The following is a 12,531-nucleotide window of genomic DNA, read 5'->3' as shown; positions in this document are numbered from 1 at the left end:
AGGACCCAACGAAGGAGCAAATTTTGAAGTTTCCATTGCAAGGCTGAGATCCAGATTTTGTTGGAGAGGGTGTGGCTGCGACCCACTGAAGCCCAGGGCTGGAGAGGAGGGCGTGTCAACAAAACTAGTTAGGAAGCCACCCCACTGGGTGTGCCGAGACTTACTGGGAAGTTGCCAGCTGGTGCACCAGCAAGACATGCTGGGAAGCTGGCAGGGGGACCAGTGGACCTGCTGGGAAACACCCTCTTTTGAGGTGCCACTGGGTGTCCTACATGCCACTGGCCCCTACACACTGCAAAAGCAAGAAAAAAGAAAACACACCAAAAAGAGAACACACAAGAACCAGGAAGAGAAGCTCCTTTCTTCTGCAGCATCCCTTCAGCATCTTCTGACAAGCTTAACAAAACTTGCCAGCAAGCAAAAGAGAAATATTTAAAGGGCTCAGCTCCTGTATCACAAAGCAGAGCAATGAAGGGTGGACTTAGGAGCCAAGAAATAGATAACCGGCACATCCACAAATCAGTGGTGGTCCCTACACAAGGCTCAGTATAATGCAATTTCCCAGAACAGGGGTCAGAGACGGAGCACTTCATTCCGGAAGAAATGTTCACTGGATCAATACTTGGATTGGCTTAGATGAGTCCAGCATCTAAGAAATTTCCTCTTTTGGTACTATTGAATATCAAGGACACTGGTGATTACAGAATTTCTAAATAGGAGGGAAGGAGAGAGGGCAAGAGTACTTCTCTTGCCAGCAAGCACTGTCATTTTTTGTTTTCACTTAGTTTATTCAAAATGTTAGGAATTTATTTGTGGGTGGTGGCTAAATCCACTGACTCAATAGAGAAATAATTCGGCTTCAGAATGGCTAGAAAAAGTACTGACAAAGGAAAACAAGCTTTATAGACTAGCGGACTTTAGGTGCTTGCGTATCAGGGAAGCTTACATGAGGATCTTCCTGATTCTTTTTTTTTTTTTTTTGGCCACACCACGCGGCTTGTGGGATTTTAGTTCCCCGACCAGGGATTGACCCCAGACCTTCGGCAGTGAGAGCAAGGAGTCCTAACCACTGGATTGCCAGGGAATTCCCTACTTTTCCTGATTCTTGTAATAAAACATCATGGCTTGTATGTTACATGAACTGCAAAAAAGATCAGCTGTTTATCTTGAACAAGTGTAACTCATTTTTCCAGTAGGCTGAAAAGACACCACCCCCCAAACCTGAATACATTTTACCTGTGCAATATATTACGGATCATGATTATGTAACAGAAATTCAACTATCAATGCTCTGAGAAACAGAATAATGGATTTCAAGTCAGCTACAATGGTAAAGGTTTCCAGTTGATTGTATTCATGCTGTCATGTTTCCTACAGTTGACAAATGTTGATGGCCAATGATCCTAAAGTGAAAAATGCCACTTCAGAACTATTTGCAAGGTTCAAGGAGATCTCACAGGATATGATGAAGGAATTTCAGAGACTATCAAGAAGTGTTCCTTCCCTATAAATTCAGCTCTTCCTTAGATGCTGTCATTGGGTTAGCCATTCAAGGCTGAATCCAACATTAACAAGATGATAGAATCAGATCAGGACCAGAACCAACTTAAAGTCCACCAGCTGAACAATATAATCAGTGAGAACTGACCAACTAGTCAGTTTATATCGAGGCTGCACACTGGAAATCAGCTGAAAAACTTATAAACTGCCAGTGTCTGGGCCTCATTTCCAACTGTTCAAATCAAAAACTACTTCTATTCATAAAGAATAACTTTCAGGGGGAAGGGAATTAAGTGAATGACATTCTTTTTTTCCCTCCCACTTTGTCTTTTAAGTAAAAAACACCCCAGCAGCTATTGCCTTTGGGACACTCTCAGGTCCCAAATTTGCTGTTTATTCCTAACTACAAAATACCTAATCACAGATTGAAAAATCTGTAGCTTTCATTAGATTCCTAAATAGGGGCCTATAACAGGTTAAGAACCACTACCTTAGAAGAACTAAATCCAACTGATAGATTATAAATTGGGGAGTATTAAAATGCAAATTTTGTATTTAAATCTCAAGACTGATAATATACTAGCTCATGTATAGGATTTAATTGCAAATTGAACATTAGAAAACAGATGAAACATACTGATACGTGGAAAGGTGAAATCATTTTAATAAGTTGAGAAAACTGGATGGAGGCTGCTAGTTATATTAAACTGTCAAAAGCTTTTTAAGTTTTGTCAGATTGCAAGAAACAATCCTGAGACATCTTTCAGAGCCACTTGTTTTTGCAGTCTTTTAGAAAGCTACTCTCCAAATTAAGTCATGCATATAACTGGCATTAACTAGTATTATTTACATGTTCTATATACCAAAATGCTCCTCAAAAGCAAACTTTAAAAAAAAATCATAGGAAATCAAATGCTGTGTGATATTTTTGCTTCTATTTAAAATAGTTTCCACTTTTTACCAAAACACACCACTGAATTAATTATATTTCAGGTAGAACTATATTCAAAGGAGTAGCACCATCCATTCAGGTATGCTAAAATTTTCAAAGATAAATCTATTGGCTTTCATCACTCAGGAACAGTTTCTAATTTCTACATGTGTAGTGTTAATTCACTTGATGCTCAGTTTAAAAGATGACTGAATACTCTTAAAAGAAAAAACATAGCATTTTCATAGAAGAATTCCTTCATTTAATGAGATTTTTCTGGAGTTAGGTAGGTACAAATGTTAAGCCCACATATGAAGGACTTTTCCAAATGTACTCCTTTGTTCCATTTAACACTTTTTGCAAGGTGGCTTCTGGGTGCCCATCAGTTGGCCAATATGAACAGTGAGATAAAAAAAAATGTTAATATGGTATACACTGCGAGGAGACTCACTTTTAGTCCTAGCAATGACTGAACAAATCACTTTGGACCTCTATTTCTCTGTTCAAAAAAGAAATGGATGAGTTATCTTTTAAAAGTTCCTTCAAGTCCAAATTTTAAATGATTCTAATATGTAATCCAAGTGCAAAGGACCTCTGATGTGAAACTAAGTAATCATCCAAAGAACAACCTAGTGACACACATAACACCCAAGGACAAAGGGAACTGCCATTAAGAACTGTAGTAAGGATTACTGGCTATCACATACATCCAATTCTATCTACACATTTAAAATTCACTTGTCATCTGGGCACTAAGATATCCCTCTACACAAAGTGTGACTCTACTAACATTCTATTTCCACAGTAAAAATACCTTATAAATGTTAACAAATGGGGGAAAGCCAACACCCAGGATAAAGGATTTAATCCAGTATTTATTCCACACTCATGATCCTTCTCTGTAATCAGAATACAAGTCATAAGAACAATCTATCAAATAATTTGCTGATTATCTTAAATAATGCAGCATAGCATTACTTTTAATACTTCTCTGTTCTAGATTAAGTTTAAAAACTCAAACAGCAAACTTCATTATCAATAAAAAAAGTTTTGAATTTAAAAAAAGGACACTATATCAAGCTGTTTCATAATTTAAGTATTTTCCATTTATAAAAATGCTTTGGAAGCTTGAGGCTTACATCTATTTCTCTACTCATCTGCCCCACCCTCTCCCAATTTCACGTTAGTATAGGGTTGCTGCAAGAATGCTAGGCTTTAGACATTAATTTCTCCTTTTATATAGTACTTTAAACTCTGAAAAATTCAAGAAAAAGATTACATGTCATGTATTTTTTCAAATAAAAAAGGAAAACTAAGTGAATAAATTTTAGGCATACTAATAGTGTCCCTCTGAGGTAGAATGCTAAAAGGACTTTTGATCAAATCACAGCCTAATTGAAACCTCTGCATCAGAAACTAACTTCTAAATTCTCTCTAAAGTTAACTGTGGAGAATATTAGGTTTAACATATTAACAAGAGCCTTCCAAGATAATATACAGTGGACAAGAATGTTAATCCTACAACTGCTGCCTTCATGTACACTGAAAGCACGAAATTCTCCTGTAATAGACATCCAAGATCCATTTTCATAGTTTTTAGCATTCTATTACGAAAAGCACAGTCATGCTAACTTCAGTACACAAACCATAATCCCACACCTACAAAACAAAAATAGAATTAGTGGCATTTTATTGCCTTGTACAAATTTAACCAACATGGCAACCATGCCAACGGAATTAAAACATTTTCAGGACATATGTACAGACTGTACATCTCAAAAACAATTAAACAATAAAATGCAAGAACAATCTGTGCATCATGTATCAAACTCAACAGTTGGGTGAAAACATCAATGCAATAAATGGGATTACAAAGGCACTTCCCTACACAAAAGAGGAAATGAAAATGCAGCCTACAGGGAGCTTGAAGAGTGTGTAACTACTGCACAATCTCAACTTGGGAGGAAAAAAAAAGCAGATTTAACCCAACATTTATAGGATTCAATGTGATCCACTTTTACAAAAAATTTTCACACAGTCTCATCTTTGTTTTTATGTTGTTTTTCTTGGCTCTCTGATTCTATACTTTGGCTCCTTCGGGGATCATGTTTGTCAGACTGGTCCTTACTATCACTGTGATCTCGTTTGTGGGAACGTTCTTTGCTTCTGCTACGCTTCCTAGACTTTTCTTTGCTGGGGCTATGTTCCCGTTTTCTTGATTTTTCAACACTGTCAGTTCTTCCTTGACTGCCACTTCTACTCCGTTTATTTGATTTTTCTTTACTTTCATTTTTATGTTTACTTGATTTCTCTTTGCTCCTGCTTCTACTTCGTTTCCCTGCATTTCTACTTCTACTCCTACTTCTATGTTTTCTTTCTCTGCTTCTACTTCTACTATGTTTTTTCTCTTTCTTGGAATCTTTTTTGTCATCTCTATGCCGCCTATCATCTTTGTCTTCTTTATATTTCTTTTCTTCTACCTCACCCCTACTTCTCCGTTCCTTGGACCGTTCTCTTGATCTCTCCTTTTCTCGGTCATTACCTCTTTCCTTATCATAGTCACGATCTCGTCTTCTACCTCTCTCATTTTCTTTCTCTCTTTCCCGATCCCTGTCCCTTCTATCCCCTTTCCTATCACGACTTCGACTACGGCTTCTATGTCTTTCCCTACTCCTGCTATGCCTGCGTTCTAGCCCCCGATCAATACTTCGGGATCTTCGCCTTTCTTTTTCCCTTTCTTTGGCTTCACGCTCTAGTCGCTGGCGTTCTTTCTCTCGTTCTAATTCTCGGTCAAAACTAGAAGACCCATGGCCCTCCCGATGATGGCTTCTACTTCTGGATCTTCTTGGGGACCTCCGTGGACTCAGTGATCTCCTTGGAGACCTAATATTTAGGAAAGTGGGGGAGGGGGAGAAAAATACTTGAATGAATGAAACATACCATAAAAATTTAACTTCCATCATTGTTACATGTTAAGAATAATTAAAGCAAAATATTTGCCTGTTCTCATTTACAGACGCATAATTTTGTTGAAAATGCCCTGAAGGGCAGAAACTGGGGAAAAGGTGACAAATAGAACCTTTGTGTAAGGCATATTTTAAAAATAAGTGTAACTCAAGAGTTACATCACCTTGAACGCCTGCGTTCAACATGTCTGTCTATTTCCTCAGCACTTTCCTTTCCATCTTTCTTGATTTTTCTTGGTCGGGTTTTAATCTGTTGATCGATATTCTTCTGAACTGGAACCGGAATTCTTGGAAACAAGGTAGAAAACCACTCCAGTTTTGTGAGAAAAGACCGTAGCATTTCTCCAATGGTCATTACACAGCCTCCACCAGCCTTCACATCTAGGTCCTACAGAAACACAAAAGATACCCTGGCCGTCAAAAAAAATTATCTCAATAAACACAAGAATACTATAAAAATATAACCATCTTTGGAATCTCAAATACAAAAAAATTCTAACAGAAAAATTTCAATTTGTGTACCTTTCTAATCTGGTAATGAATGATACAGAGAAATATCTGGGCTTAGTGTGTGCATGCAGGTGAGAACAAACCCTGCAGCCTCATGGACAGAAAGAGAAGTGACTTCACTCAGTTAACAAGAATATGAAACACCCCCCTACATTACTAAACTATTTGGAACAATCAACAATTTACATTCCACATACCTACTAAGTATATACTTTATTTCTGTGGACACGTTTGCACACATCATTCCTAGCAGTGTAACCTAGCTACATATGAACTACTTCAAACAATTCCTGTCTAAAGATTATCTTTTAACAGCTCTAATATAAAATGAAGCCCTAATAAAACTGGAAGCAATAGCAAACCAACTGCCATGAAGCAGTGAGGTTTCTAATTTAGAGTTATGTAGAAAATAAATAAATGAACAAATAATTGGAAACGCATAATCCATGATGACCATTGTCTCTGAAAAGGGTCATTACCGCATGAAGGCCTTCTTGCTATGCCCTCTCACAGCTCAGGACATGTTAGTCAGCTATTGTCAGTCCCAAACCTATAGTGCAAGCACACAAGGAAAGTGAGATTTGTTATCTAAACAGGAAAACAAGAGCTAAAGGTAAAACTGCTTGCACTCACACACATTTAAGTGTTCAGATATACAGTATTTCCAAATATAATCGCTGCAGATATCTAAGGAAGAAAACAATAAGTTAGCTTAAACAGAGAGCCTCAGGTTTGTAAACACAATAAAAAACAGATTAAACAGAAGCATTCAGAAACAAGCCTAATACCAATCATGAAGCGGGACATGCTTTTTAAATATAGAAGGGAAAAGTGCCTCAGCCTGAAAAATCTCATCTAAAAAGAAAAAAACTTTATAGATTGTGGTTTATCACCTAACACACTTTTGGCCTCTTCTGAGATATTAAACAGCTCATAAATAGGCCAAAAAATGCAGAGAAAAATTCTCCATGTCTACATGAGTGAGATTTTTTTAGGTATGCATGTAATAATAAAAACACACCAGAAAGATTTCCATTAGAACTATCCTTTAATTCAACCAATTCTTTGGATAAACGTTTTAAACAGGTCGACTAAAACACCACTCAGTTTACTTTATGAACCTTAAAACAAAGTAGTGGTGGGGATTGATATATGGACAACAGTGCTCATTGTTAAGATCCTTTTGAGATCTTGGACTTTAATACATGTATGATTTAAATCTGACACAGTTAATGTTTTCTAACGTAACTTTCTGAACGTATGTAACAAGCTCAACCTTATTAAGCTTGAATGGCAAGCTAGTTTCATAATTTAAAAAAAATTCTAAACTATTAAAGAAGGTTTCCTTCTAACTTTATAAAAATGTATAGTATAAAAGAGTTAGAAAGCTGGAATTGAAATATTTTGATCACCTCAAACAAGTCATCTAAACCCTCAGCCTATTTAAGTTCCACCCAGCTCCTCAATTCTGCATCCCTATGCAAGTGGGAGTATTAATGTTTGGAAGAAGTTACAGGATAAAGAACTGAAAAGTTCCAGGAAAAAAACCAATAATTAATATTTCTATGTGCATGTCTTACCATCTCAATCTTGAGCATGGCCAATTTTAAAAACTCACTATCAACTGTACAAGTCAAGATTGGTACAATACACAGAACACAATTAGGAAGAGAAAATTTTTAATAGTTACCAAAATACATCTAAACAATTTTGAAATGTGAAAATCAAACTTAAGAAATTTAACCTAAGACATATAAAATCCACCCCAATCTTAGTAACAGGACATTAACTCCAAAAGTATGTGAGTGAAATAAATTTAAGCACAGAAAATTCTGGAAGATGTTAAACCACCAATATATAAAAGATTATTAAAAAATGAGAGTAATCAGAAGAAAACTATTACCCTTGTTGACATACCTCTTCATCATCAAGGAAGGATTCAAACCAATCCCATAGATCTGTAGGGGGTTGTGTGTACCTAGAATTATGAAAGAGTGATTAAGCTTAGGTCAATTAAAATGAGATATTTATTGAAAATGTAGAGAAATGCAGGCTCACCTTATATACATAAATCCAAGGGCTCTAATATATGGAGAGTCTGTGTGTGTTATAAGACCCATCACTTGCTTGCGAGTTAACTTCAGAGTAAACAATTTGTATAACAGGCAAAAAGCTGTAGAAACAATTCCTCCTGTCCCAACGCCTCGAACCTTTAAGGAAAGGAATTAAGAAAGAGTTGTAAAATAATTAACAAAGATACTTAAAACCAACTGATTAATCCTGTTAGGTATTAATAACAAGATATAATCCAGAACTGAAAACAGAGCATAAGAAAATGTTTTTCTAACCCCACGGAACACTTGAATTTAGATTTTTAAAAAACACAAACTGATTGTAATTTGGTATGAAACTGAAAGACTTTCAGTTTTCTGAACATAAACTTAATTATCAGACACAGAAAAACTGAAAAATGCACGTACTTCTACTTACCCCTCCGCACATCCCTGTTTGGCCAGCTGTTTTCCTGCTTCCTTTCTCCCATGGTTCAACATGTGTGACCTGAAAATAGAAAAGAGAAACACAACAAACATTCATACTTCGAATTTTTTTAAACAGTATGATTCGAGTAAACCCCAATCCATAATAGAGCAGCTCTTCTAAAAGTCTGTAAGTTGGGTATTTTGACATGATATATTTTGTTTACACACATTAAGTATGTAAACCATCTTTGAAAACTGCTTATTTAAATAGCATCAATAAAGCTACTAGGGTTCAACAAAACCTCAACAGGCTTACAGCAGAAATCCCATTAAAGTAGCTTTGTAGAGAGCAGATACATGTGGAGACAGGAAACGTCTAGTCTCATACACTTGTAAAAAAAAAAAAATGATAATCAATTTTGTATTTTATTATGAATTGCTTAAAAAATAATTCTCATTTTAAAATGGATTTAATGCTCCAACTTAAAGCAAAAAGTATTAACAAAGTTTAAGTATTTATTCCACAAAAACCTTTCAAATAAGCTTAATATTTCAATTTTATGGTGATTTAAAATTCCACATTATAAAATAAGGAAGAAACTTGAAGAAAGCATGCTAAAACAGTAACAGAAATTACTTCTGATGCAAAATCATGGAACCTTATTCACACATTTTTTTAAAACCACAATCAGGCATTATGTTCATTCCTGATTGAAGATGAAGTTACAAAGGCCATACCTACACGTATGTCATTCTTGTTACTGTATACTTTATTTTCAGCCTAATTATAGGAACTAATTCAATTTTTCCCAGAATATAAACTGTATCAAAAACTGAGTAACTGTGACTTGTTATGTTGAGTATACTCAAAAATACAGGTCTTTGCTAAGGTGGGGCACCCTATAAAAACCACATACTTCACCTAAAAACAGCAAAGAAAGAATATTAGCTCTACAACAGATATGACAAAGGTATTTTAGAAAGATAAGATCCATATTTGTTTCTCAACTTGAAACAACAAAAATGAAATCCTGTTTGTTCATTATGTATTTCTAAAACCTTATTTCCACCCACCCATGATTACACGCCATAGTCTTTTTCAGTGGCTTCAGACAGAAAAGCATGCACTTAAATGTAAGCACTACACTATTTTGTTCAGTGTACTACTGCACTGCTTTACTGTTTCATCTTCTTCCCCCAGCTTGCTGTAAAAAAGATGTTTCAGTTCCTTAAAGGCTAACCAAAGGGGTGGATGCCATACAAAATCGAGTTACAAAATTGGAAGCCTACGTATTTCAATGATTATTTGATATGGACAACAAAACCCGAGTCTTTAGTTTTATAACTAAATTTAAGTAATTTGTAGTAGAATCTTAAGTGTTTCAAAACACAGTATGTGAAATTTGAAAACAAGCTTTTCCTCTATCGCATTAACACCTGCCTACGTTATTAAACAGAACCTGCCACAAAAAGAGCAGGAACCCTATTTTCAACTGATTGAAGTTTACTACATAAATAAAGCTAAGGGTTAAATATTCGCCATATTGTATCCATTCTGAAAAAGGCCTTACCTTTTAAAAAAACTAGTTCACAGTATTACAATTACTTACAATACTCTTGTAAGAGAACACCAAAATTTCAGTTTACTTTATATACCCAAAGTTGAACTGTATTCTCAAAATAAGATCTTCTATCAAAAGTAACTAATATCTCAAAATCCCTCAGTAGGCCTTAATTGGGGAAAAGGTGGACAAAACAAAACCTAAAAGCAAATAAGGAAAATTTCCTTAACACCTCTACAGATATATTCAGGTCACGGAAAATACTTTATGTGGTCTGTCAAGTGTTTTTAAGAGTCAATACAGGCAAAACGGATTGTATTACATCAGATGTCCTAGTTTAAGTATTTAAAGATTGTTAAGACTTATTAATCCTTTAAAATATAAATTTACCTCAGGAGGCCTGGAATATATTTTTAAAACTACATAATTTGCAGGTAAGTGGAGAAAACCTACCAAATTCGTGAGGAAAAGACCAAAACCAATGGCCAAAAATAAAAATAAAAAAAAATCTAATTAGCCGTTCATTTAACCAGGGAAATGCATTTATGGCGATTGAGCATGATTAATAATGCATACCTCTACCTGCGACCCTGGGCTGCTCCGAGCCTCGCTGCAAGACTGAGTCAATCCTGCTAACGAAACAAGAACTGAGACAAGAGTGCAGTGAGGAGGCGCCAGGTGAGCTCCCCAGCACAGCCAAGCCAGCACCGACCCTGCCGCAGAAGCCCAGGGCCCAGATAATTCTAAATAAGCCCAATGCACAGGTGACTGAGACCACTTACTCCTGACTTCCTGCTGCGAAAATTTCCAGACCTTCGGTACATCTTTTTCCACTTGTACCTCTCCACCCTCAACCCTCCCACCCCACCCGACAAACACACTGACCATTTCCCTGTCTGGATCGGATAGTGAATACCAACAACACGAGGCCAACACTGAAGTCAATACACGCCCTGGCCCGGGGTGAGCGGGAGAAGCACCAACAAGTTGGCGCCGCCGAGTAGATCCACGTCAAAATAAATAAATTTAAAGCTGTAAACTGGAGAGACTTCAGTTACTCGTTTCTCCTCTCCCCGACTCCTCCCGTCCAACTCCCCCCCAGGGGCGGGCTGGAGATTGGGGGAGGAGAGATCAATGGCGGCGGGCTCTCCCGGCCCTAAAAATCTGAAAAGGAAATGAGAGGGCGGCCCCAGTTTGACCCCTCCCTGGCGGACTACTAGCCACAGCTTCCCCCTCCGCCCAACCCTCCCCCACCTACAAATGATCAGACCTCGGGGGCCGCCTCCGCCCGTTTCCTCCGTACCCCCTCCTCGGAACTTAGTCCCCACCTCCCAGGTCCAGACGCTTCGTACCTTAAAGTAGATCTCGTCCACCACCTCGTGGTAGGTCTTGAGCTCGTAGAGCTGCACTTTGAAGTAAGGCGACGACAGGATATTGGTCAAGATCATGGGGTTGAGATTCATAGTCTTTTCGTTGCCCCACAGCGGCAGCACATTGCCCTGCTTGCCCGAGACTGCCGGCTTGGTGGCGCCACCGCCGCCGCACTGCTGCTGCTGCTGCTGCTGGGCCGCGGCTGCGGCCGCCTGGTGCTGCGGCTGCGAGTTGCCTGTCAGCGCGGGGCTGTTGTTAGCCATGTTGCGGCGGAAGGAAGGAGGGAGGGAGAAGGGAGGGGGAGGGGGCCAAGCTCAATCTCGCTCTTCGGGACAACGGTCCGGGACCCTACTCCATGGAACGCCGTCGGAAGATGGGGCCTCCTCGCTGTGCCCCAGCCGGGTGAGGGAAGGCAACCAGGACACCGACGAATGGACCCCGGATCGAGAGCAGAGGCCGAATAGCGGGCCGCGAGAACTCCAAGCAGAAAGCGAGCCGGCGGCCTGGGAGCGCGATCTCTTCCGCCAACTGCCCCTGGGAACAAGATGGCGGCCCCGGCGGATGTGACGCCACACGCCCCAGAGTTCCAAGCTTAGCCGGCGGCCAATCAGTGACGCCCAGGGGGGCTGGCGATTCCTCTTCCTAGTTCCGCACGTTTAGTGAAGCTGTGGTCGCGGCGCTGGCCTCAGCTGCTCGACTCTTAGGACGTTTGTGCTCGGAATTTAGGGGCCGGGGTGGGGTTTTTAGGTCCAATTTGTATGTTTTAATGTTTGGACTGCGGCCCCGGTTTCTCCTGTCGGAAGCCGAGCAGGGAAGGCGTTCACATGGCTGTGTGCTGGCAAATTCATGACTCTTGACTCCTGTGGAGTAACCGAGTCTCCTGAGTTCACAGTTTTCGTATTCTCTGGAAGGGCTGATAGGACCTCACACCTTCATGTGATTCCAATGCAAAGTCTTTCTGTCCTCCGCTAGGCTGTAGTGTCCGACTGGAGATCTTATTATTTGAGCCTAAATTTATTCAACAGTAAGGGGATAACGTCTTGCTTGGCTGTTAAAAAAGCATTTTAGCATTAAAAGAGCCACTGTACCTGTAGCGCCATTTGTTACATGACTTTTTTTTTTTTAATTTTTATTTATTTGTTTATTTATTTATGGCTGTGTTGGGTCTTCGTTTCTGTGCGAGGGCTTTCTCCAGTTGGCGGCAAGCGGGG

General features: G+C 38.9%; 1 protein-coding gene across 1 annotated transcript; it reads right to left on the bottom strand.

The window, feature by feature from the left end:
• Window positions 1–2,670: 2,670 nt before the first annotated feature.
• On the bottom strand, window positions 2,671–11,869 carry PRPF38B (pre-mRNA processing factor 38B). Its single transcript, XM_068540419.1, has 6 exons — window positions 11,302–11,869; window positions 8,398–8,466; window positions 7,966–8,117; window positions 7,825–7,885; window positions 5,562–5,785; window positions 2,671–5,314 (listed from the first exon to the last, which is right to left on the bottom strand). The coding sequence occupies exons 1-6, from the start codon at window positions 11,581–11,583 to the stop codon at window positions 4,462–4,464; spliced, it is 1,641 nt and encodes a 546-aa protein (XP_068396520.1). The 5' UTR covers window positions 11,584–11,869; the 3' UTR covers window positions 2,671–4,461.
• Between the last annotated feature and the right edge of the window lie 662 nt (window positions 11,870–12,531).

The sequence above is a fragment of the Eschrichtius robustus genome, chromosome 3 (genome assembly GCF_028021215.1).
Source record: "Eschrichtius robustus isolate mEscRob2 chromosome 3, mEscRob2.pri, whole genome shotgun sequence".
Lineage (NCBI taxonomy): Eukaryota > Metazoa > Chordata > Mammalia > Artiodactyla > Eschrichtiidae > Eschrichtius > Eschrichtius robustus.
Note: the sequence above shows the minus strand (reverse complement) of the source record. Positions and strands in the feature narration are given on the sequence as shown.